The sequence below is a fragment of the Neomonachus schauinslandi genome, chromosome 6, assembly GCF_002201575.2.
Source record: "Neomonachus schauinslandi chromosome 6, ASM220157v2, whole genome shotgun sequence".
In the NCBI taxonomy this organism is placed as follows: Eukaryota; Metazoa; Chordata; class Mammalia; order Carnivora; family Phocidae; genus Neomonachus; species Neomonachus schauinslandi.
In genome coordinates this window covers 7177374-7204963 of record NC_058408.1, presented here as the reverse complement: position 1 = coordinate 7204963, position 27590 = coordinate 7177374, and the positions used below count along the sequence as shown (strand labels likewise).

The 27590-nt window shown below is 38.0% G+C and overlaps 1 protein-coding gene across 1 annotated transcript; it reads right to left on the bottom strand.

Annotated features, from left to right (window-relative positions):
- Positions 1-540: 540 nt before the first annotated feature.
- On the bottom strand, positions 541-27395 carry NUF2 (NUF2 component of NDC80 kinetochore complex). The gene is made up of 13 exons (XM_044916301.1): positions 27273-27395; positions 26006-26080; positions 24907-24983; positions 24145-24206; positions 19559-19656; positions 18302-18375; positions 16865-16961; positions 15375-15437; positions 12679-12816; positions 10600-10740; positions 9286-9461; positions 8252-8387; positions 541-935 (listed from the first exon to the last, which is right to left on the bottom strand). The coding sequence occupies exons 1-13, from the start codon at positions 27393-27395 to the stop codon at positions 801-803; spliced, it is 1395 nt and encodes a 464-aa protein (XP_044772236.1). The 3' UTR covers positions 541-800.
- Between the last annotated feature and the right edge of the window lie 195 nt (positions 27396-27590).

The window sequence follows — 27590 nt, the reverse complement described above, 5'->3', positions numbered from 1 at the left end:
TAGATACAAGTTTTCAAACAGGAGTAAGAGGCTGAGGATCAAGGGCAGAAGCCCACACTCAAACTTTCTTTCAAATGATTACATTAGAAAGTGTGGTATAGGGGGAACATTCCAGGCTCCAGCACCATACAGAGCACAGCCCAAATTCTGGCTCAGCTGTTTAATCTCAGGACCCTCATGGTTACTTCACCCATAAAGCAGTAATAAAAATATGCACCCAGGGGCGCCTGGGTGGCTTAGTTGTTAAGTGTCTGCCTTCAGCTCAGGTCGTGATCCCACGGTCCTGGGATCGAGCCCCGCATTGGGCTCCCTGCTCAGCAGGGAGTCTGCTTCTCCTTCTGCCTCTCCCTCTGCTCCCTCTCTCACTGTGTCTCTCTCTGTCAAATAAATAAATAAAATCTTAAAAAAAAAAAAAAAATGCATCCAGAGTTGCCCAAGTGAGGATCAAATGAGATCCCAACCACAATGATCAGAAATACTACACCCCCGGATGTCCACAAACAAAGCACCAACAGCCGGGAAAACAATAGAAAAATTACATCTTTCAAATGCACCTATTTTGGTTTTATTCCAACTACTTTCAAGGGGCAGAGACATGAATCACTACACAAGTTATTTGAATTATAAGTTAATAAACGTTTACGTTAAATGCATTATCTTACAAAGTAACAACCTATGAGAGGATATAGAACATTATGTGTTGCTTCTGATACTTCTGTTGACTTCAATTTAACTGTTCTCTTTCCAAAGGTAAAATGAAGGCAGTGAGCTGTTTACAGGAAGCCAAGTGACTGTGTCCATCAGGTCGACGTTCTGAACATCCTCTTCTTCAGTTCACCTGTCTTCTGCTCTAACTGAGCACCAGCGTCCTCTGTGGCCTTTTCAATGCCTTCATGGTATTTCTCCAAAGCAGCTTTCAAACTCAGAAATATTTCCTAAGCGGAAAATGAAATGGAGTAAGAATTATCCCGTGCATCAACCTAAACTGATAAGAGTTACAAGAATTCTAACCATCTCGTTAATATTTATTAATAACATTTTAAAGCCTAAATGATCTCATGCGCACACCCATGCACACACACATGGACCTACTCGTTTTAAAAAATTCCTTCTTTAGGCGGAACAGACACATCAAAGAGGTCTGCTGCTTAGAAAGAACAGAGCAGAGAGACATGTAACAAAGACTTGGATTTGAAGATATGAAGAATGTATTTGTAATTGTTAAGGAAAAGCTTTTACTTTGGAGCTTTTCATCTCCAGGCAAGTCCCTGGGTTACTCGGGACAACTAGACCCTCTGTGTCTGGCTCCAATCACCAATGAAAGATAGGTCAACAGATTTTTTTTTTTTTAAAGATTTTTTACTTATTTATCTGAGAGAGAGAATGGGAGACAGCGTGAGAGGGGAAGGGTCAGAGGGAGAAGCAGACCCCCCACTGAGCAGGGAGCCCGATGTGGGACTCGATCCCGGGACTCCAGAATCATGACCTGAGCCGAAGGCAGTTGCTTAACCAACTGAGCCACCCAGGCGCCCAGGTCAACAGATTTCATAAGTCATCTGTACGACTGAAAAATACACATGTTAGAGACACTTTAATAAACTTATCAGGTAATTCTACTATAAGCAATAATAAGTTTTCATATAAACCTATGTGGATGTGCTAAGAATTAAGAAAAAAATGAGAGAACAATGTTTATAGATGGGATAAAATAATAAAAGAAGCCAGTTGGCCTGCAAACACTCACACTCATCCAGTGCAATTTTGATCCTTGTATTATTCATTTTTCTTGAACAAAACAATTCTCAAATCCAGACACAAGAAGTGGTATTCTAAGTTGATGGTTTTTCATCACTGAAATAAAACAGCAGTTCTCTTCCAGTGGGAGGAAGAAGTAGTAAATGGGTACAGATGTTCTCAATTTTAATCATCCCTGCCATTAAATTTTTCTTAAACCTATAGTTTGGTACTACTTACCTTAGTTTAAATTTTAGTGTAGATACTATCTGATTTTGAACAAACTATACGGATTATAATTTAATATATTACAATTCATAGTGTTTCATAAAAGAATGAAACTATTTCCAGACTCTGTCATCTATGCAAATTTGAGAACTATTGCTCAAGATTCAGTGAATATAAACAGATGCTTAAGGCTAAACACTTTCCAAAAATCCAAACACAGATATTTATTAAATCCTAATACAAAAATAGAAGAGTCTATTTAGATTTCTAAGATCTAATTGGGCATCAAATTACTACAACTATGATGGAATACGAATCATTAAGAAAATAAACATTTTTGAAAGCTTTATTTCTTCAATCTTAGAGGAAAAACAAGGTGAAATTAGTTGCTAGCTTGTGTAAACACCATTAAAAAAAAAAAAAAACTCAGCACATTCAGCAGCTATAGATCAATTTAACTTCCTAGTTCCATAGGAGTGTATATTTATTCTTACTAAAAAGGAAGCTGAATAAATTTGGTAGAAAGACAGTACTCATAAGAAACTATTAAGACTAAGTGTGGTTAAATAAAGATACACAATCTAAATATCTGAACCAACCACTTCAACACACCTAAAGAAACCATTTCCTTCCAAGAACAAAGATACTCTCATGGAGGAACCAAACCCCGCAGGTTGAGCCACGATATATGACATGTTAAAGCCCATTCCAGGGGTGCCTGGGTGGCTCGGGGTGGGGGTTGAGCATCCGACTCTTGATCTCAGCTCAGGTCTTGATCTCAGGGTCATGAGTTCGAGCCCCATGTTGGGCTCCACGCCGGATATGGAGCCTACTTAAAAAAAAAAAAAAAAAAAAAAAGCCCACTCCAGGGCACATCAACAGAAGGCAGCAAGCACACATTTGAAGTAACAAGGCAACCCTCAGAGGATGTTAATGGCAACAAGCACAGCCCTCACAAATGCTATTTCAGTTTCCAATTAAATTCTGTATCCAAGTGGAACTTTAGATTATTTAGATTTATTATATTATATTATAAACTTTAGATTATTAATCCACATCTAATCCACAAAATAACTTTAGATTATTAATCCACATCTAATCCACAAAATAAGTACATCTTACAGTGATGACTTCACTAAGGTGAAATATTTTTAAATTCAGTCTGGTTCTGTGGTGTCTCTGTGGTAACCACCAGGTGCCTGTGGCTAGAAAACTGACATTTAAATACCTCCGGGCTCCTCAGCTGCTGCCCAGACACAGGGACCCAGTGGCTACTGTACGGAACAGGACAGAAGAGCATCCCCATCACTGCAGAAAGTTCTACTGGCCGGCACTGGTCCAGGGAACTGTCTCACTTTTACATCAGATAAATTGCAGAGGACAGTTGACCCTTGAGCAACATGGGTTTGAACTGCACGGGTCCACTTATACACAGATTTTTATACAGTATGGGATTATAAATGTATTTTCTCTTCCTCATGATTTTCTTCCTAACATTTTCTTTTCTCTGGCCTACATAATGTAAGAATACAGTACACAATATATATAGCATACAGAACACGTGTTAATTGGCTGTTTATCTTACCAGTAGGCTATTAGTCAACAGCAGGCTATTAGTAGTTAAGGTTTTAGCAAGTAAGAAGTTACATGTGGATTTTCAACTGCATGCAGTTGGCACCCTGAGTCCCTGGGTTGTTCAAGGTTCAATTGTATATAATATACATGGGGTTTCACAGCCAATCATTACCCAACAAGTACATATTTAATTGTAACACATAACCAACAAGTACATTTCATCAACAAAATACATTATTGAGTACCTTGTAGAAGTAGCACTGTGCATAAGTACACTAGAAAATGCAGATGTGCTTTCTACCCTGAAGGAACATATAATCCAGACCAGACTGGACACCAAGCGCTTACAGGATGGCTAAGTTTTATACTATATTTTAAATATTTTAAATTTTAAATATTATTTCATTATAATTAATTTAAATGTAAATATAAATAGCCATATGTTGCCAGTAGCTACCCCACTGGACAGCACAAATCCAGATTATCTAGAATCAACTAAAAGCATTATAGTAGTATTTGAGAGAGAGAGATCGAAGATATGTCACAGGAATCAGAGACTATACTTTCTAGTAAATTGTAAATAACTGAAATGATTAGCTGAGAGAGAGAGATCGAAGATATGTCACAGGAATCAGAGACTATACTTTCTAGTAAATTGTAAATAACTGAAATGATTAGCTTAGATCTAAAGCTTTAAAAGCTCTAGAAGGCAGGAATCATGTCTTCCTTATTCACTACTGACTCCAAGTCAGGTGGCGCCCCTGGCGCCCAGAAGATGCACAGGCCATAGGTGAACAAGGGACTGAGTGAATGCACCACAGGGAAACCGGGAGCTTCCGTTTTAAGCAGGAAAGTATAGCAACAGGGATAGTTTAGCAGGATAAATTTGGCAGTACTTAGTATTCAGGGTAGATCTGATGCAGAGAATCTCAAGTCAAGGAAGAAATTTAGCAGGTTTTTGCCACAATCCATGAGCATTACAAAATTAGGTGACAGAAGCAGAACAGAAAGGGGTTGTGATGAACAGTATCAATGACATTTAAAAAAATCTGAACACTAACCAGGTGCTTGTCTGGATGTCAGGATTATCTACAGAAAGTCCAAAATTTCAACTCCTTGCGATGGAAAAATGATGATGCCATCAAAGCATAAGAAGAAATTTGTGAAGAAATGGAGTAAAAGGGAAAGAGAGAGAGGCAGAGGGGAAGGAGAGAGACAGTGAGGAGGAGAGATGCTGGAAGCTGCTAGAAATCATTCTATAAATGTTATTCTTGTTGTGATGAGCGAGCCCACTGAAAACATCCGGAGGCAGCTCCACTAAGGAGCAGGGATGGGGTGACTGGACAGAACAGGACACCGGTTTAGAAACCGATCTAAATAAAGGTGTTAACTGAAAGCAGCAGAGATAAGGATCTCTGGGAAAGAATATTTAATGAAAAAAGGGATGTGAAGATCATTACGATCTCAGAGAAACTGCACCCAGAACAAATGGGCAACTGTAGCCTGTCTTTTCCTTCTCATGGAGGGTGATTATGAAGGAAGCTAAAAGGAGCTCTTTGGAAAAATGCATCATGATTCGCCATAGGATTTAGACTCTCCCATGCTGCTCAGGACACATGGGTATCACAATGCAGACTGGGAAAAGCTACAACTTAGCAACTTCAACAACTGTATCCAAAGTTCTGCTCAGTGGCTCTATGCCACTCTGAAGGAAGAAATATCTACTGTAGCAAAGGGCCCAATTCTACTCAACATTTTTATTTTGGAGAATATGCATGTTGATCAAATGTGCAGGTGGTGCTAAGCCATGAAATAAATGTGAATGATACAAAGATTTAAAATGACCTTGATACTTTGACATCTGCATAGAAGTAAATAGATGGAAGCCTTAACGAAATACTAGTAAAATTCTGACTTAAAAGTCCCATGAAATGGTTGCATTCATGTACGGGGAAGCAATTTAACTAGGCAGAACTACATGCGGAACGGATAGGGGTCATTTAATTGATCAGCAGCTCCATATGAGCTAAGGGCGAGATGCTGCTGCTAAAAATCCAAGCCAGTATTACACTTCAGTAACAGAAGCATTGTGCTTTGGGACTGGTCCCAGCATTATCTGGAAGGCTATGTTTAGTCCTGGGTCCTACATGTTACACAGAATAATGACAAACAGGAAACAGAGGGGAGAAGACAGTAAACAGGATAGTAATGAATCTGAAAATTAAGCTATATAAAGAATGGCTGGAAAACTGGGGCTCATTAACCCAGATGAGAAGGCTGGAGGAACCCATGATCATTATCCTCAAATGTCTGAAGTGATATTAAGCAGAGGATGATACAGATTTGTTCCAGAGAGATCTTGGTTCACTTGAGTACAGAAATTATATTTTAAATTCGAATTAACATTTTAACCACTAAAGCGGTCCTAGCAGAACAGCCTGGGTGGTTGAGCTCGATGATATTGAAAACAATGAAGCAGAACCTATCAATGGTTCTGAAAAGTCACAGTAAAAAATTCCAGTTCATGAACCCCGTTGCTGATGATTCTAATTCAGGACATTTGGGGGGGGGGGTTGTTTGTTCATTTTTGAATTCTAATACGCAGCTGGTTTTAAGAAACACCATGCCAGATGACCATCCAAGTTTACAAATATTGATAAAAAACTACTACATATAAGGTGCCATTCCAGGCATGCTTTGACAGGACATACTAAGGTAGAAAATACATGATTGCTACTGTTGAGAAACAACATGTTCTTGGCGAGACAGACACTAAACACAGTGACGTGAGGCCGGAAGGGGCACCTTTACGACTGATGGGCTGGAAGTGCTGAGGCACATAGTAGCTGGTTCGCTAACTGGGCCTGACCATGTGATAACAAATAAATATTCACTGATTGGGGCGCCTGGGTGGCTCAGTCGTTGGGCGTCTGCCTTTGGCTCAGGTCATGGTCCCAGGGTCCTGGGATCGAGCCCCGCATCGGGCTCCCTGCTCCACAGGAAGCCTGTTTCTCCCTCTCCCACTCCCCCTGCTTGTGTTCCCTCTCTCGCTGTCTCTGTCAAAAAATAAAATCTTAAAAAAATATATATATATTCACTGATTGATCGCCCTGATTAAGAAGTAGGATTAAATATCTCCTACGATCTTTCTAACCTGCATTCTAGAGAGAAACAGAGAGCTGGGCGTTGGTGAATATCTTGTTCAGGGGCAGGAGAAAGAGAAGCAGTTGAAATGTGGAAAGAAAGGGAAGAACACAGAAAGTCAGGACAGCAGACTGGGCCGACCACAGTAGGGAAGATGGCCATTCTCTTTTCTTTTCCTTCGTTCCGACCGTCCTTCCTTCCTCCCTTCCCAGCAACCTTGAGACAGCACTTGGAGTACGTCTACGCATGCTTCCATGTGCACGGGTAGCGATGCCATCTTTCAAGAGGATACAGGTTCCTGAGAACGGGTGAGGGGATTGTCTGCAGTGGCTTTTAGTTTTAGGACTCCTTGCAAATTGGATGTGGGTGGTGGAAGGTAGAGACAGCAAGTATTTAAATATTTCTCAGGTATCAGAGTTTTAGGAAACCTGGATCCAATATGTCAATAAAGTGAAGGTGAAAAAGAATGAGGGGAAAAAAGAAAGAGGCCATGGGATTTTACACGATAAAAAGTTGTTTTTAGTGATTTCTAGTAGAGCATTTTGGGGCAATCTGGAAGATACAGGTCAAATTTCAAAAGTTAAGAGAAAATGAGGTATAATACATGTATCAGGAGTAAACGACTTCTTGGAGACACTGGCAGTTAAGAAAAGGACAGAAAGAGGTAAACAGTTAATGTGTGGCGCTGTACTGACATTTTGGAAGGACAAAAATGTAGACGATGTCTGTCCTCATTAAACTTAGAACTGTTTATGAAACGATAAAATAAATACACTGAAACAAGCCAAGAATAGAAGCAGCAAGTAACGTTAGGCAATTATGATCAAGATATCATGAAAATTCTCATCACATAGGGACCACCCTCAGCTATTCTGTTTCAGGTAATAGCTCAAACACATTTAACACTGATGGTGAGAAATATTTTTTTTTTAATATTTTATTTATTTATTTGTCAGAGAGAGGGAACACAAGCAGGGAGAGTGGGAGAGGGAGAAGCAGGCTCTGATCCCAGGACCCTGGATCATGACCTGAGCCGAAGGCAGACACTTAACCGACTGAGCCACTCAGGAACCCCTAGAAATACTTCTGAGACCCTTTTATAAGGACGGAAAAATGCAGAAACTTTTTAAAGGACATTACTTAAAATCACTATCCAAGTTCATCTATCAAAAAAGTTCAGAATGAGCACTGGGTATTATATAGGACTGCTGAATCACTGACCTCTACCTCTGAAACCAGTAATACATTATACATTAATTGAATTTAAGTTAAAAAATAAATTAATTTAAAAAAAAATTTCAGAACCTTTATGGAGCATGCACTCTTAAAGCAGAGCACGAATGCTCGGCTAGGTCAGGGGAAAGGACATGGGGGGAAAAAATGTACGAAGGAGGCATAAATCCAAACAAACAGTGGTAATGGAAAAGGGGCCGTAAATGGAATCAGAACCAAGGAACTGGGGATCAATCTCTACTTCAGAGAGCCAGCAATATCCTGAACGTGAGGGTGGCAGAGTCGCCACAGTGAGCTGGTGAGACCATTAAAAAGGCACCTGTGGGCACCCACTCACCTGAGACTTCAGCCTCTCCCTCTCAGTGGCATCTTTCAGTTGCTGAATTCCGAATTTGATTTTCTGGATTTCTTGATTAATTGTGGTTACTCGCTCGTAGACAGCTCCTCTTTTTTCCTGAACTTTATTGCAATCTCTAAAGGAAAACAGCTAAATTTTAATTCCGCTCAAGCATCTGAAAAGGAAAACATGAAACTCTAATTTTGATTCCAAAGAGATCACGTATATTTGACAAACCTAAACCGCTTCTCGGGACATACAAGCAAAGAGCTGCAAACCCCAGAGGGTGCTGGAGCCGAGGGCTGTTATTTACGCCAGAGACTAAGGTGACTGCCCCAGCTGTGCTCACATACGTACTACTGGGAGGAACGTGACTCGGGACAACTTTTCTGCAAGGCAGTTTGGCAGCAAATGCAAAATCCGCCTGTTCTGCCCTTTGTCTTCATCCGCATGAGGAAGAACAAAGGAAATTTTCACCACGTGCAGACTGAAACAAGGACATCTCATAGACGTATCTGGGGGTGTATTCTAAAAATATATTCTGAGAACTGACAGGAAGAAGGCTCTACCACGGGAACACCCCAGCATGCTGGCTAACGGCCATAAAACCCTTAGTGAAATATTACTTCTTATCTGGATTTTAAAAATAAATAAATAAATAGGACCTCTTCTCAAAACATGGATGCTACAATGCCGGAGCCCAGCTGGACCATAAGATGGACCAGGTGACTCATCTGATGTAGCCCTAGCCCACTCCTCTGAGTGCACTGAAATGGGCAGGGGCACCGAACCCTTTTGGAGAATCCTGCAAAGGATGTGGAAGCGTGATATCTGGAAAGGGAAAAAACTAGGACCTAAAACAGCTCTAAATCTAGACCCAGCATTATAAAATTCATAATTAATTCATCTTTTTTTATTCACCCAAAGGTGGAATACCCTGTTGAAATTATAGGAGTTTCGGGATCTTAGGGGGAAAAATGGACTAGCTTTTCCCAATTATTTTCTAACACATTAAACTGAAAACAAGTTCGTACTCAATCACTGTGCGTTTGTACTGCTTGACATCCTCGTGCTTCTTATTTATTTTGAATTGCGCCGTGGCGAGTTTTTCCTTCTTCACAATCATTAGTCTTTTGAAGGAATTTTCTTCCGTCTTCAATTTCTTCAACTCTGACTCATCACTCTCAATTTGGTCCTCCAAGTTCAGGCTCTATAGTCGACAGGAAGTACTTAAAGTCGAGTCAACCAATTAGGATTTATAAACAAAACAAACATCTATTTCCTGGGATGAGCTATAAGAAGATACAATTTGAAGATGAGATAAAACTGTTTCAGGCCTAAAGCTGAGCAGAAGGCGGCAAAGTGTTGGGAGGGGACCACAGCAAGGCACTGGGGACGCTGGGAAGGAACAGGACCCTGGGCAGGGCTACATGAAGGGGGTTTGGGTCTGTATTAAAGTAGGAGGAATAAAGAGAAAAGGGGAAACCCTAGAACCATTAAAAGCAGTGAACCTCAACCTTCTTTTGCTGACTCTGGATGGCAGACAAGGGAGTGTATGGTTGGGATAGAATACCTCAGGTCACCTCGCCTTCTAACCCCTACTTCCCTCAAAAAAAAGAAATCCTTTATCAAATGCAGTGTTAGTGATCCTGGGGACAGCGTGTCTTACTATGATCAAGTTAAGAAGTAAAAAAGGATTTTCAAGCTTCTAGCCTGGGAAAATTAATGTTGGCATTCACTCTCCATCTTCAGGGCAGGCACTAAGGGCATAAACTTAAATCGCAGGTACGATGTGAGACCGTAAGTTGGGACTTTGGGCTTACTGGTGAGATCATTTCCAACTGTTAGAACAGGTTTAAAATTCCATTACTTTCCTCCAAAATATACACAGCAACGTGCCATGTTAATTAATCATTTCATCTGAAGGCTAACAGAGGTCTTACCACTGCTGTGTTTAAGAAGAAAACTGTTGTATTGCTCAGCGAACACTGCCACATCTATTATACTCTAGAATGATCCTGCCTTTCTTTAGGAAAAATAGTAACACAAAGTAAAAGCAAAGCCAAGGAGGGGGCGCCTGGGTGGCTCAGTTGGTTGGGCCACTGCCTTCGGCTCAGGTCGTGATCCTGGAGTCCCGGGATCGGGTCCCGCATCGGGCTCCCTGCTCGGCGGGGAGTCTGCTTCTCCCTCTGACCTTCCTCCCTCTCATGCTCTCTGTCTCTCATTCTCTCTTTCTCAAAAAAAAAAAAAAAAATTTTAAAAAAAAAAAAAAAAAAAAAAAAGCAAAGCCAAGGAACTATAGTAAACTATTCCATAATAAAAACATTAAAATTCCACACAATACAAACCTCTTTTAAGATGCTGGTTAATTTTTCCCTGTTATCTGCCAGGTCCTGTATTTTCTTCTGATATAACTGTACCTCCAGCTGACATGAAGGCAAGCAGTCAACGGAGTCTCTATAGATTTCATACTTTTCCATCACTTCTTGCTTTCAAAGAAAGAAAACATAAAAACCAGTTTGATAGTCTCCTTTATGAAACTGCAGTACTGTCAATTTGTTTGCTCTTAAATAATTTCTGCACTTAATACTGAAAGCTTAAGAGCAGAGAACAATTAAGTTTCTAGGTCAGTAAGAAAGCGCTGTTACTGACATGTGTCTAAGTACATATAATTATGCTTCTTAATTGCCAAATATCCTTACACAAAGGAAAACTGCCACAATTTTACTAAATCACTCACTGAAGTACCTTCCAAAGGTTATTCATGATGATTTGAAAAGAGTTTGCGTCTGCTAATATTCAAACTGCTCCTAATTACTCCTGGGCAAATTGTATTACCAATTATGATCTTCCTATTCATCTGTATAATAACTATTTCTACAGCTGATTCTTTTTAAAAGATTAATTCCTCTTCTAAAATTAGAAAATGAACATGTAACAATACGGACTTACTTTTCTTCTCCCCACTAGCCTATCCCTCCAACCACCTTAACCAATTGGATTTTGTCTTCAGTGAAATGCTTAATCATATCATTACTCATTTTTGTTGTCTTTTTTCTTACCAATCTGTAACCACTCTGCATCTTTGCATGTTATGGATATAAGCCCTTTACCTCTCATATGCATTATAAACATGATCCATAGGTCTCCTTTTCTCTAACTTAATTAAAAAAAAAAAAAAATCTATCCCGGTTCAAGATTATACAAATGTTCTCCTAAAATTTCTAAAATTGTTGAAGTTTTAGTCCACATAGAATTTATTTTTGTAAATGGTGCAAGGTATAGACCCAGCTCCCTTTTCTTCTATGTGAACAACCAACTGAACCAGAACTGTTTTTTATTAAATAAACCACACTTTTCTCATAAATACTCAGATCTAGTTTTTGGCTCTCATTTCTGTTCTCGTAATCATTGTCTATTCCCAGGTGATAATTCTTAATTATCAGGAATGACTAGAATAGCAAATTCAGAGGTAAACCAGAAACGTTCTGTTAATTGATGGTTTAAAAGCTCTGCCCCACAAAGGATGCTAACTTGTCTGCCCCCTTCTACTTCTGTCACACCGTGCCTCCATCCATCTCCCACAACAACCCATCATCTTGTTAAACATAAATTACATCATGTTCCAACATCCCCCTTTAAACTAATCAGTGGTGTACCCTTGCCCCTAAAGTAAAATCCAGCTCCCTGATTTTCCTATGGTCACCTCATGCCACTCCCCTTCTTATGCATGAGGCTTTGTTCCTGGAACATACCTCGCTTCCTTCTACCTCAAAGAATTTGCATATGCTGTTCCCTCTGCCTCCAATGGTCTTCCATGTACAAATTTAGTAGGATAACCACGGTTTATTCTTCAGATGTCAGCATCAATTTCTACTTCCTTCCCCTCTCCACCCCAGATTTCCAAAATTTAAATTAGGCTACCCTCATTATTTCAAAGAACCCTATACTATTTTTTGTTTGTCTTTTTGGTGTTTCTTAAAAAAATATTTTTAGAGCAGTGTTAGGTTCACAGCAGAACTGCGCAGAAGGTACAGGGATTTCCCATGTACTTCCTACCCCAACATGTGCACACCCTATACGTATTCATAATATATAACCTGTAATTATATCACTGATTATAAACTTAATACTTTTCTCCATCATATAAAGTAAGTCTCAGGAGGACAGAGAATTTCTGTTCTGCTCACACAGGGTAAAGTCTCAAAACTTTGTTGCATCATTGAACAAATGTCTTGAAATTATACTTCTTTTCCCTACACCTACTTTAGAGGAGAGCAACATATCAGAGACAAGGGCAAAAAGCTTAAGAGGAAAAGAAGTGTAGATAAACTGGAAATCACAAAATGAACCCACAATTAAACAAAAGTTGCTAAAAAGAAAAAAATATATAGAAAAGCATTAAAATAAAAAAAAAGGAAATTCACCCTGGAATTTTTAAGTTTCTGGACTGTATCTTTCATTTTTTCTTTATAATTCTTTAGCTTCTCTGGAGAATCCACAATTTTTGTTTTCAAACTCTCTTGTACTTCTTTCAAAGAAACTACTGACAATTTTAGTTCATTCTGTTGAGAAAACATATTTATATATTAGATACAGTAATAAAATTGTTAACTTACCATTACAATAATGGAAAAGAACAAAGAAATTGGGTCTGGGCTCTTTGTAGTGGGGGAACAATTAAATTATGATCACCTGCTTATTTGCTCCCTTTTGTCTATGGGCCAAAGACCAAGCCCCTAAAAGCAGGACATTCAAGGTCCTTCACTGTGTACTTCTCCTGTCCTTGCAAGGTCCCCTGCTGCCAGTGCCCCACCATACCTACAGCCTGCTAATACCAGTCCTAGGTTTGAACATATGCAAGTGATGTCTCTTTGATCAGTACGGTCCTCCTGAATACCATCATCCCACCCCTATACCGCCTCTGAGTTTCATTAATCCTTGGAAATCCTGCTCCCACTTCCCCTGCATTCCTTCTATAAACAGTACAATCATTGTACATGCAATGCTATAATTATGTACTTAATCTGTGTGGCTGAATTTGACTGAGCAGCTTGGGGTTGTGAGAAGTTATCTTTGTTCTCCCAGAACACAGACAAAGCCATAGCACTGAGCAGGCGCTCAATACATGCCTGCTGAATTAAAACAAATTTCCTTCCTCTCCTGAATTTCAAACCATTTGTGGAATTGAGGTGAAGGGCATCGGAGATTTTTGTGAAAACTTTTCTGCAAGTCTAAAATTATATAAAGATAAAAAATATTCATATGAACACCCTCCCCAAGTATTAGTTGATAAATTATGTTTACATTGTTTTGAGATACTCTCTATGTATCGATATAGGAAGATCTCCAAGAAATATTAAGTGAAAGAAACAATTATAGATCAACAAACAACATAGGCCCATTTCTAGGAACACTGAATAATGAAACGGCAATAGATAACTGTATGTGTCTACGTAAGCGCATGCAACGTCATGGAAAGGAATGGGAAGGAGCAACCTGTAGGGGAAACAGGCCCAGAGAAGAGGGCCTTCTGTGTCTGACTCTCTGTCTCTCTCACACACACACACACACACACAGAGGCATGTCATTTGAGTATTTTATAACAGGAATGTATTACTGGATGGCTTCTGTAATTTGTCTACAAATTACTTTCAACTAAAAAGAACCACAAATGATCTTACATTTTGATCAACTCAGAGCCCAAAATTGAATGTTTGACACCATATGTCTGTTATTCTAGCAAACGGTCACACTGTCTACTCTACTCTCGCATGCTCTACAAAACCAGAGCCCAACCTCCTTATGACTGACGTTGACTTTTCATCGCATTTCTTCCCTTTATAAGAAGCCTAAACCCGATACTATAATTACAAAACGATTTTGTTTTAAGATAGATTTAAATGGGACAGAAAAAAATGAATAATAAAATAACCAGGCAATACTACTCAGAAGAAAGCACTTGCTAATAAAAAGAGTGACAGAAAAATATAGAATCTATTACACCAAAGTAAATTTCAGGTGGTTCTATATAGCGTGTTAATAGAGAAGCCATAAAAGTACAATGAGACAACCTGGGATTAAAAACATGAGAAATGGGACAGGGTTTTCTATGTATAGAACTAAGCCCACAAACCATAAAGGCAATGTCTATAAATTTACATTAAAAACATAAGCCTTCTAATGGAAAAAAATCACCAATTTAAAAGACAAGTTAATAGCCCTAACTCATAAAGTTTCTTTAAAAAAAAACGAAAGAAGCCAGGAACACACATAGTTTACAAAATAAGACATAACAACAAACCATTGAAGAGGATGTCAAAATCACTAAGAATCAAAAAAATCAAAATGAAAATGAGGTGTTTTTTTCCTATAAAAGCGACAAAGACAGAGAAAGCAAACTAAAAACCTCCCATTTTGGCAAGACAGTAGGGAAAAGAACACTTTCATATTCTATTGGTAGGAATGCAAATGGGTATCTTTTTAGAAGCCAGTTTGGCAAGGTGGGTCAGTTTTAAATGTGCATTCCCTTTAACCCAGAAATCCTACAAGTAGGAATCTGGTCTAAGATGAAAAGCAGCCTGGTACACAGATCTCGGTGTGTGAGTACGTGAGTGGGTGTGCAGCATACACACACTGCTGTCTAGTAGCAGAAACATTAGAAGCCAGTGAATGTCCACCAACAGGACACCAGAAGGATCTACATCAGTGTGACGTACAACCATAAGCAGCCGTTAAGATAATGAGGCTCTACGGTGGCCTGGTAAGTATTCATACTCTTTTGTTCAGTGAAAAAAGGCAGGTTTGTGGCATGAAGAGTCTCACAGCTCTGAGGTAACATTACACATGGCTCTCCGCATAGAGAAATATCGTCTATGCACGCATCAGACTGTGTGGTGAGCCACTGGGTGATTTTCACTCTCCTCACACATTTCCATGTTTCCATTTAAAAAAAAAAAAAAAAAAAGGTAGTCAGCTATTATATTTAAACTGAAAAAAGTTAAACTAGTTTCATTTTAAGGAAAAAGGGAGAAACATTTACTGTAACAATGCACACAGTTAAAATACTCCTCCATACAAAATATCCAAACCTTAAATGCTGGCTATATGCAAAGACACTTACCAAACGCTTGGTTTTCTCTGAAATATCAGACTTCTTTTGGGAATTTCCGTCCTGGAGCACTATCTAAGGAAAAACGCCAATAAACTGTTTTCTGTGATGATTCAAAACAGATTTAAATTTAGCCACTCAGTGCGTTCTCATAAAATAAAGGTAAGGAAGGAGAGAAGTTAAATGGATTAGACCAGATATTCTCAAACTTCCTCTGTTTACGATGCCCCCAGGCCAGAAGAAATACCTAACGGTTTCTTTACTAAGTAGGAGAGTCCAAATAACTGCATAAGTATTTACATCCTAAGAACTTAGTAGCCCTTTGAAAAAATTATGCATACCAATTGGAAAAAAATAATGTCTATTTTATTCTTAAATAGCCACAACTACTTCCAAATTGGATGTGTGTACCTATTGGACCCTGCACAAATTCACACACGTTGGAATCAGATTGGACACAGACATTCTCATTTCCTGTTTTGTGAGGTTGTTCACGTAGTATTGGTTTTTCACCACGACAAATGCCAGAACCCAGGCTCACAAAGATATGAATGGAAGGCAATGTGCCTTGAGCTAGGAGTTCAAGCAGGGTACAAGAGGTGCTAACAATCACTGTTTCCCATAAAATTTTAAAATATCCCAAAGCCCCTGAAGTCCAGGGTGCCTCCGTACAGTCTGGGAACAGCAAGTTTAGAAAAAGGCAAATCCTAAAAAATTCTAGTCAACAAGAATTGACTAGAACACAAATTGATAACCATGGTTGACAGAAGTATATATCCATTATAAGGAGCACAAATGGGCACAGCAATATACCCTAGATCTTTTGTAACTGAAAGTAACGTGCTCTTACGTCCTCCACAGCCAAAAGAAAAAAAAAACAAAGTTGTTTTTAATTTATGTGAACTGTGAAAATAAAATGAAACCTCGCTCACATGGAGTCGGGAGGCCAGGAGGGGGAGCTCTCACCCCCCATGAAGCCGTGTTAACTCCAAGAAGCCTCATCAGCTAGGCCCCCCACCAGGGCAAGAGGTCCACTGAGTCTCTACAGGAAAGCCTCTTCCCCTGCAACTCCCCGAATGAGAAACCATCACCACCCTCGTGCTAGATTAGTCTTTTCTGAGCCCAAGAAAGGTGGTTCTCTTAGCGTTCTCAAAGTTCCTGCATAGCAATTACTTTGCCGTGCTTTCTGCTTTTATTCCCTAGCTGTGAGCAAAAACAAAACCAAAGTGCCCAAAAAGAAGAATTTTTTGTCATATAATGAATCAAACTCTGTGTTTAGACTCTTGCTTTTCTTCCAAGGACTCTGATTCCAAACAACCCCTCCCAACCTCCTCCTTCTTCTCCATAAAATAACATTTCTCTCCTTTGTTTGTTGGACGAGCCTATGGTTTTTGCTGCAGTTTACTTGTACCAAATTGCAATTCTCTGCTATTCCCAAATAAACCCATTTTTGCTGATAAGATAACTGGCTGTTTAATTTTTAAGGTCAACACAGCTGATACCGTTTTTTGACGAAACTCTTGATTCAGTGACTGCTGCAGCTCCTGAATATCATCTGAAAGCTGTTTGAACTCTGCTTGTTCTTCAACTGGAACAGAACTAAACACAGCAAAATAGATGAAAATAACATATATCAAGTTCTTAACTTTGCAAGGCCAAAATAGTCTCTGTCCTCAAATGACTCAAATGGAAAAAAACAAAACAAAACAAAAAAACTATCTGCTTTCGTGTTTCTGAATTCTCATCCTTCCATGTGACAGAGATTTAAAATAGATGACCTGGACTCTACAACACAGAAAATAAAGATCAGATGGGCTCCTCAGCCTTCCACCACCGAACCTGCGTATGGACTCATCTGCATTCGTACCTGCCTTTTCTAACTCAGCTCCTAATACAAGAAGCGCAACATTCCCTTCCCTGTTCAGTGCCGGCTCCTGCCTGGCTCCTCTCCTCGCCTCCCTCCCCTGGATCATCCATTCCCTTTGCTCTGCCTGTCCTTCCTAACAGCACCTGCCCATGTAAAAGTCTCTGCCATGTGCACCATTCTCAACTTCTGCTTTTGAGACATGGTACAGAATTATGGTTTTAATGATCATTTCCCTGACTGCTAGTGAGTTTAATAATCTTCACATAGTTAATTAGCTATTTGTATTTATTCCTCTGTAAATCCCCTGTTCTTGGCCTTTGCCCATTTTCCTATTATCCTTTTGCCCTTGGTTTGTAGGAGTTCTTCGTATTTTAGGAATATTACACAGGTTTTCTTACTAGGGACGGTGCTGCTCTGCTGGGTAGGCTGCAGATACCCGCCCCCAGTTTGTCATTTATCTCTTAACTTAGTTTGCACTAAATTTACCTGTGAAATTTTAGTATCTGCCTCCTATTCGCAGTCTTTGCAGCCTATTGCTGTCTCTAAGACAGTCTATACCAGGGCAGGTTAGGAAAGCTCTCCTGTGAAACAAAGAAACTCAAAGCCATCAAGAAATGAGAAGGGATAGGAAATCTTTCTGCTCAAAATCGATCTATCTGGCCAAGAACTCTAACTCCCGAATGACTCTCCAATGTGACCGATGAGGCAAAACAAAACAAAGCTCTCTTAACAGAATTAACTGGCTTTAAGGAAGAAAGAGAGTCCACTTAGTTACTACTCACCTATACAAGATAAATACTTCCAGACATAATTTAGGAGGCAAGTTAATAGCTTTAAACATCTCAGGCTAATTCACTAACAAGAATAAGGTAAAAGAATATATTATGTACTAAGAGTTAGAAAGGAGGAGAACGAGTTTTTCTTTTTTTGGAACAGGTAAACTTAAATAGTCTGCTATTTAGTGAGGAAGGTGAAGGAGACTTGAGGTAGACTGCAGGGTTGTCAAATACTACTCATGATTCATTCTGCATCTTGAAATTACATTTATTTTATTTGTAAATCTCCTACTTACTCAAGTCTCTCCAATTTCATTAACGCTTCCTGGTGAGCAGTATTTAACTGGTGCATTTTGTCCAGAGATGATTTCTATTAAAGCAATTTTCATATTAGTGCTTTTCAACACAAACAGTGATGTGTTTAAAAAAAAAACATCTACCGGTACACACTGCAAAATGCTTACTCCTCAGCTTTCACTATCAGAAATAAGACATTTTTAAGAGAGAACAGGCATTCATGATGAGTGAATTAGGAATTTACTTATTCACGCATAAATGCTGAGTTCTTACCATAGTCAGGCACTGTGCTAAGTGCCAAGAATAATACCCAAGAAGAAGTAGTTATAGTTGGGACTTAAGTAGCTCATTCTCCTTGAAGGGTCAGATACACGCATGTAAGTCTACAAACAACTTGCTACAGGACTAAAAATAATGACATCCAGCCCAACCTGGGTAATGGCTGGGGAGGAGCATCACAGGGCGCTTTGTAAAAATGTCTGAGCTATGTCTTAAAAAATGAGGAGAAATCAGCCAAGCAAAATTGTATGTTTCTGTGTGTATATTAGCAAATCTACGTGAAGTTTTGGAGAGTGTGTGATGTTTGGGAAGTATAAGCTTGACATGATTTGTGCAAGGAAGCTTCTATCTATACAGCTCAGTGTTGCTGGAGCTGAAGTTCTAATTATCTGGTGTTACTCTGGCACTTTTCTAAGAATATGATAACCCAAAACTGAGGACAGATGGAAACAAATCACATGAATGACCCATAATCTTTCCAAATTCTCTAAATTGTTGATGAAATGAGTTTCCATCTGTTAAAGTGATTTACTTGGACTGGATCTTATAATGCACTGTTGGGCAAGCATGATAAAACATCATTTTAGGCCATTTTTTAGAAAGCAAACATAAACCTCAAATATCTCAATTAAATAAAGAACACTGCACTATCTATTAAACTCCAAAGGAAAAAAATGTGAATTCGTCACTATTTCTCTTCCCTTACATTTCCTAATATAGGAAAAGGAGCCTCAGCTGTAAGATTAGAACAAAAAACCCAGCCTTTCCCTAATGTTATCCAATAGTGAAGAAAATCTCATTCTGATACATGCTTTCCAGTAATGAAAATCTGCAACTTACATAAATATTAAAATAAATTTGATTCTAACAGCCATCTGACAATTAGGTATCTGTGACAACTATTTCAAAACAGATCAGCACTTTATAAGTGATATTACTGATCTGCTACGTGACTCAAAAATATGTTTAAATCTTACATATTGCCAAAGAAATTCCATATATGTCTCACGGCATGCTTCTCTGAAGTGAATGAAGTTGATAATGCCACTTAAAAACCGACTTGTCCGTTTTGCCTCTAAAATAGAAAGCAAGACTCCTTAAGTAAATCTTTGAAACAAATGTAAAAATAAAAATTCATTCTCTCCCACAATATACTCTGCTCATAGCACATAGAATAAAACTACATGCATGCTATAATGAACCAAAGCGCAAAAAATGTGCTCTAATATAAAGATCAGAATTATCTTTGCATTAATAACTTAAAAAAAAAAAGTAAATCATTTTTGGTCAAGAGAGAATAGTAAGGAACAGATTTACTCTCCCATTTTAAACTAGAAAACCAGATAAAATATACAAGGCAACCAATTTTAGACACCAGACAACAGGCAATACAGGACAGCCATCCCTAAGAGAAACAAATGAGGTGAACCCTATTAATGCACCAGCCCAGTACTTGGGCGTTTTCAGGCTGTACTGCAAGGCGGGAGAACACAAACAACTCGCGGGTTTTGCTGAGTCACAAAGATCAAGTTTCGAGTTTGGAGAGGTCAAGGCAACTAGAATTTATGAGTTCTAGAGGCCTTGGCCTTTCCCAACTAAACTCTATCTTCCTGACAGCCTCTATAAATATATTCTATAAATATATTCTGTTTGTTCAGGAAGACAGAGCAATGCATCAGCATTAAAAGAGAAGGGGAAGATTTTTTAAAAAGACCCAAATCAAACTTTTGTACTTAAAAAATAAAATATCTGCAAAAATAAATACACTAGGTGGGATTAATAGCAGATCGACCCGACAGATGAATGCATTAGGGACAATGAAGACACAACAATAAAAGCTATCTAAAAGGCCAGAGAGAAAAAATGGATAAAACACCTATGTGCTGAGGGACAACATCAAGGTAGCATAACAAATGTGTAATTGGAGTCCCACAAAAGAGACTGGCAGAAAAAACTTGTATAAAATATCTAAATATTTTCTAAATTTGATGGACACTATAGACATAGTCAAGGAGATGAGTGAGTCTTAGTGGGAGTGGGCAGGGGGAGAGGAACACAACAACAAACGGAAAGAAAATCCCCCAAAAGCACATTATAATAAAACTGCTAAAAACCTGTGATAAGGAGAAAGTCTTACAAGCAACTAGACTGGGGGAGAACCAAAAGAAAATAAGTCCAGGCTAAGTAAGCAAGTGGTTTGGATTATTAACTTTTATGTAGGAATCGTTGCTGATGCCTTAGGGGCTTGGCGCTGAGCACCCTAGCAGATGGGGGACTCTAGGAAGGCTGCATCCTTAGTGAAGAGGTAGATTGGGGCAAGAAAAATCTCTCATGCCAGTGAGGGAAATGACAAAGCTCCTAGTGTCTCCTAGCCTTGTCTCTGGGGAGCAAAGGATCTCTGAGAATTCCAAAGCTTGAACCTACTGCCATAAGGATTTTTAGTTTGAATTAAACTGTATATGTGGTCCAAGAACTCCGAAATTTGGAATTAAAAAGTGATCTTTAGCCAATGATAACCCAGGAACAACTGCCAAAAGCAGAAAGTATCCCCAGGAGGGATGTGGCCTCAACCCCAGCAGCAGAAGACCACAGGACGACTCTGCTGAAGACAAGCTTAGATTTATAATCCAAAGGCAGGTGTGCATATGCACACACACACGCGGAAGACACATCTGTCATCAGTTTGTGGTATGCAGCTAAAGCAGGACGAAAGGAAAATTTATAGCACTAAACACGTATATCAGGAAAGAAGAAAGGTCTCAAATTAACGTCCTCACCTTCTACCTTAAAAAAAAAAATACGGGAAAAAAAACAGCAAATCCAAACTACGTATGGAAAAAAAGAAGGAATAACAATAAGTACAGAAACCAATAGAACAAAAACATAAATAAAATACAGAAAAATCAATGAAACCAAAAGCTGGTTTTTTGAAAAGATAAACAAAATTGATAAGCCTCTGGCCAGACTGGTCCAGGAAAACGACAAGAGTGAAAAATGACAAATGTCAGAATGAGAGAGGGGACATCACTACTGACCCCAAAGACTGTTAAAAATGATACAGGAAAATTATGAACAACTTTATGTTAATAAATTTTCCAGCTTAAATGAAGTGGATAAATTCCCTGAAAAGGGGAAACACCAAAGCTCACTCAGGGGCGTTGGCAATAAACCACCAGCATTTGATATTATCAGTGTTCTGGATTTGTGCTATTCTAATAGGTATGTGGTGGTTGGTCAATTGATTTTTGACAAGAAGTGCCAAGGTAATTCAATGGGAAAAGAATAATCTTTTCTGGGGCACCTGGGTGGCTCAGTCGTTAAGCGTCTGCCTTCGGCTCAGGTCATGATCCCAGGGTCTGGGATCGAGCCCTGCGTTGGGCTCCCTGCTCAGCAGGAAGCCTGCTTCTCCCTCTCCCACTCCCCTGCTTGTGTTCCCTCTCTCGCTGTCTCTCTCTGTCTGTCAAATAAATAAATCTTTAAAAACAAAGAAGAATCTTTTCAATAAGTGGTGCTGAAATAATTTGATAACTATATGCAAAAAAGAAAAAACCTGAACTTTGACCCTGACCTTACATCATGTATAAAAATTCAAGCATTAAATAACAAAAGCTAGAACCATAATATGCTTGGAGTGCCTGGGTGGCTCAGTCAGTTAAGCGTTCAACACTTGATTTTGGCTCAGGTCATGATCTCAGGGCTCTGAGATCTAACCCACAGAACCCCGAGGAGGAGATTCTCCCTCCCTCCCTCTCTTTCCCCCTTCACATGCACACTCTGGCTCTCTCTCTCTTTCTCTCATAAATAAATAACTAATAAATAAAACTATAATGTGCTTAAAATATACGAGTAAAATCTTAGCATCTCTGAAACCAAAATTTCTTAATAGTACACACAAAAAAATGGTTTTATGAATCATTTTTATGAAAAAAAATTGATAAATTAGAATCTTCAAAATGGAAATATATTTTGCTCTTCAAAAGACAGTTATAATACTAAAAAGTCAAGTAATGGATTGGGAGAAAATATTTGCATAATACATATCTGATAAGCTATGTGTTTTTATAATATCTGAAGAAGACTTACAATTCAATAATAAGACAAACAATTAAAAAAAAAAAAAAAAAAGACAGGGGCGCCTGGCTGCCTCAGTTGGTGGAACATGTGACTCTTAATCTCGGGATTGTGGGTTTGAGCCCCACATTGGGTGCAGAGATTACGTAAAAAAATTATTCAAAAAGACACTCCACCGAAGAAGATATATGGACAGCAAATAAGCATATGAAAATATGCTGCTATTAGTCATTAGGGAAATGAAAATTAAAACCATGAGATACAGCTATATAGTCACTAGAAGGGCTAAGATTAAAAATTTCCAATATCAAGTCCAGGGGAGGAAATGAAGCAATTGAAACTACAGATGCTGTTGATGGTTATGATGCCGCCACATTAGAAAACAGTTCGGCAGTTTCTTAAAACTTTAAGTGTGTACTTAACACCTGAACCAGCATTTCTACTGCTAGGTGTTTACCCAGAGAAATGAAAACACATGACCTTACGAAGACTTGTAACCTACGTTCAGAGCAGCCTTGCTGATAATGGCCCAAAACTGTAAACATCCAAATGTCTATCAGCTGGTCACTGGGTAAATATATTGCAGTTTATATTTACAATAGACTACTATTCCAAAATAAAAAGAAACAAAGAACTAATAAATGTAACTAACATGGATGAATCTCAAAAGCATTCTGCTAAGTTAAAGACACCAGACACAAAAGAATACAGACTATTATTTCATTTATATCAAATATCAGACAAGTCAAGAAACTACAGTGACAGAAAGCAAATCAGTGGTTGCCAGGGAAGAGGGGTCGGTCAGAAGTAATCAACTTCAAGGGGACCCGAGGCAACTTTTGTAGGGCTACCGAAATTTCCATACATGATCATGGCGGTGGTTATACAACTATGTACCTTTGTTAAAATTCTAGTTATACATTTAAAATTGGTGAATTTTTATTTTGTGTAAATTACAGACCAATAACAAAACAAAAAGGTAGAAAAGAAAGAGGAAAAAAACATTTTTAAATAGCACATTGAATCTCTTGCAACATAAAATAATTCGATGCATAAATATCAGAGTCAAATGAATTAAGGGACATTTAAATAAAGTTAAGAGAAATTGACATGTTAATATAACATCAAGACTATTCTTATCAGTGCTAAAAGATATTTTCTTCATAGTAAAAAGTAATTGCTACATTTGAGAAAATTGGTGTGATGAATCCACTATGCAGTACCACAGCTTGTATATTACTCATATCCGTGTTTTCAAATTTACAGGATATCTTTTAAATGTAAGGAGTTAAGAAAAATGGATCAGAAAAACAGCTTTCCTATGGACCTACAAAGGAAAACAATTCCAGTAAAAGGATATAAAAAAATTCATCCTTAAAAATGGGATAAACTTTCTAAAACCAATTATCTGTAGTTTTTATTTTTACACTTATTGACAGAGAAGTAAAATATTAAAGTCAGACATTAAAAATTGTTTTAAATTCTCACTTACTTGGATATAGAATATCAGCAATCTCAAAGTCATTCACCCGACAGATGGGCAGAAATGAATCCCTTAAAGATGAAGTGGAGAAAGAATATTTTAAGTTATATATAAACCATACAATATAAACATTTTATTTTCCAAGAGATTTCTGGATATGTTTCTCAATGTCCAAAGACCAAGTCAGAAGTCAACTACCACGCATAATCCTGTAGCACAGAAATCTATGTTTTCTGTACACTACACAAGTATTCAAGCAATACCAAGGTAAAGTTATAAATTCTAATAAACAACACACACTTTTGGAGGTACTAGGACTCTTTAAAAACTCAAAACCTCCAAACAATTTTAGATTCACAACATCTTAAAACCCCACTGAAAGCAGAATTGATAGTGCCACAGAGGGAAGCAGTTAGTTCTATTTGAAGAAGTCTACAATTTTCAATGTACTGATGGAGTGGAGAGGGAGATGATAGAAATTCTCCAAGAAAATCCTGTCATTAAGAAAGCTTAATGCAGGCGCCTGGGTGGCTCAGTTGGTTAAGCAGCTGCCTTCGGCTCAGGCCATGATCCTGGAATCCCAGAATCGAGTCCTGCATCCGGCTCCCTGCTTGGCGGGGGTCTGCTTCTCCCTCTGAGCTCTCCCCTCTCATGCTCTCTCCTCTCTCACACACAAATAATAAAATCTCAAAAAAAAAAAAAAAAAAGAAAGCTTAAGGTAATGAAAAAATAAATGTATGTAGTCTCAGAAAATAAAACCACTTTACTCACAGATGAATAAATAAATTGCTGACCGGTAAGAAGCCTTCCATGATATGTGGATACATGACTTCTGAGTTCACTGGCATCTAAATGTAATATATCACAAAATCTAAGTTACACATTGATTAGACAAAATGAGAAAAGTCTTCAACCTCAAAATAACTTTTTTTTTTTAAGTAGGCTCCATACCCAATGTGGGGCTTGAATTCATGACCCCTAGGTCAAGAGTCATACGCTCCATTGAGCCAACCTCGTGCCCCCTGTTAATCATAAATTAAGATCAAAATAACCTTATTATCATTAAATGTTTAAAACTTAGTAAACAATAACGATCCTGGCACAAAACTAGAGTTGTTACTAATAATGCTAGGTTCACAGCAGGTCCTCAGTAAAGATTTTTTAAATGAATGAATGAAGGGATCAAGTCAGCATTTACTAAATCAGGAGCTATGCTCAGCATTTTACATGTATTCTTCTTTAATTTTCATAACTACCCTAAAACAGTGTGCTATCCCTATTGTATACACAAAGAAAGTAAGCCTTAGCAAGGTTTCATAGCAAATATGTGGCAAAGCCTTTGATTTTTAAACAATATGTAATCATATTGGTGAGATTCTAAAGATAGTACATTTTTAGTAAAACTTCAGATCATGCCCTGAGGATTTAACAGCAACAACAAAATTAAGAAAAATGACTTTTCCTACTAGCAATACCTAATTTGCTAAAAGCTCAGATGCCTTATTTCAATTGTTTTCAATCTTAGTGTACATCACATACTCTAATTTGGGAGTCTTTTCTCAGAAGAGAGAGTATGTGTGAAGACTGTGCTGTTGCTCATTAGCCTCTGAAGACAAACCTGTAAATCTGTGAATAACTACACAGCACCAATAATTTCTGTCATTTAAGTCTTTTACTACTGTTGTCTTACTAAAGCTATCAATATAAGCCACTATTATACCTAAGATTCTTTTGCCAGTGACATTAATTTTATATAAACCTTTGATTTTGTTAAAAATAAAGTCAAGAGCTTCCTATCCTGAAACCAGTATGCAATATGAACAAGGGAAATGCAGCAAAAGAAAGTAATTTTGCCTCATCTTAAACCCACCATGTAAAAATGCTCCAGTCGAATTCCATATACTATTTGTAAGGCTCTCATGTAGATCATGTGCAAGACTTCAGGCTACAACAGAAAAACAACTTTTAATACTCTGATGCATGACTCGACAGCTGAATCACCATCATCTGATATTGTAGACAATGGATGCAAAGAGAAGAGTAACAAAGTTACTCTATTTCTCTTGAAATATTTCTTAATTTTTCCAAATCTTAAAACACATATATACTTATCAGTTTGCTCAGATATAATAAGTGGTCAATAAGATCAGTTGTTCAAGCTTATATACAGAATCCAATCCAAGCAATCCATCCACATTAGGGAAGACGGGTTAGTCTTTCAAAATAGACTGCAGGCATGGGGCAAACATAATGGCACGCTGAGGGTGTTTTTTTTTTTTTTTTTTTTTTTAAAAACCATGGGCAAACTTTTTTCACACTTCAGATGTTAAGGTTTCCTGAGAGGTTAAAGTTTAAGTGAACACTATTATCCTGGGGGTATAAATTTAATAGAGTAGCATGGAATTTTCAAAAGTTTTATCTTTTAATTCAGCAGCTACCAAATACTGGCCTGTAGAACCTGTTCTGACCCATATACAAGTTCATTCATTCTGAGATTATTCCTTCCATTTTAAAGAATTACAAAGGGACTGAGATCAAGAAGTTTGAGTTCTACATCACTAAACCAGGTTTTATTATGTTATTACTTCAAGACCAATGCAGGAAAATGGAAGGAGACTTTGGGATTTTCTATGACACATAAATAGTTCATTTTTGCATTTAATAACTAAAGAAATAAGAACAAAGCCTGTCAAAACAAGTCAATCCCCCCCTTGGGGCATAATGCAAGAAAATTAATCCGTAAGTTTCCAAAGAGAATTGTTTCTAAGCACTTTTTATGGTTGGAAACCACTTGCAATAGGTTCCTTCAAGCCCTACCAATAAATGATACACTCAGACCACCACTACAATAATAAAAAAAATTTAATATACTTTAATAAGTCTATGATTTAGAAGTGTTTTTTTTTAAGGAAACAACCATATTAAGGAATTGAATTCCTAATGGAAATGTAGATGTCACCTCACATATAAACTTAACATTATTTTAAAATTACACTTGGTGAGAGATTGCTTCTGGATTAAAATGATTGGCCCACATCAAGTAGTAGGGTACATGCCCTTTTGCAAATACTATAGGCCAAGTAGTTTCATTTCTTTTTAAATACCATCAACCACATGGAAACACAATCACATTGTACCTTTGGATTTGGATAAAGATCATTCTTGGAGAGGTTTTTACCATCAGCTCCTGTTAAGATTTTGTTGCGAATATGAATCACAATCTCAGCCACATTATATCTGGGGAAAGACAAAGTTTCCATCTTGGGAATCTCCTAGTCTGAAGGAAGAAAAAGCAAAGATCAGAAACATGGACAACTAGCTGTTCTCTGTATCTGGAAGCTGATAAATATAAGCAAAATTAACAAGCTAACGTTGAACTATTCATAGCAGTGTTAACTATCATCAAACATCCTAGTAAGATAACACAAATTACATACATATGTATATCCTAGATT

Coding starts and splice junctions, on each gene's coding strand:
- NUF2 (XM_044916301.1), bottom strand. CDS start 27,395: ATGGAAACTTTGTCTTTCCCCAGATATAATGTGGCTGAGATTGTGATT. Junction 18,376..19,558: donor TGGAATTTCTTTGGCAATAT/GTAAGATTTAAA, acceptor TTGCTTTAATAG/AAATCATCTCTGGACAAAAT. Junction 9,462..10,599: donor TAACCAGCATCTTAAAAGAG/GTTTGTATTGTG, acceptor TGTCGACTATAG/AGCCTGAACTTGGAGGACCA.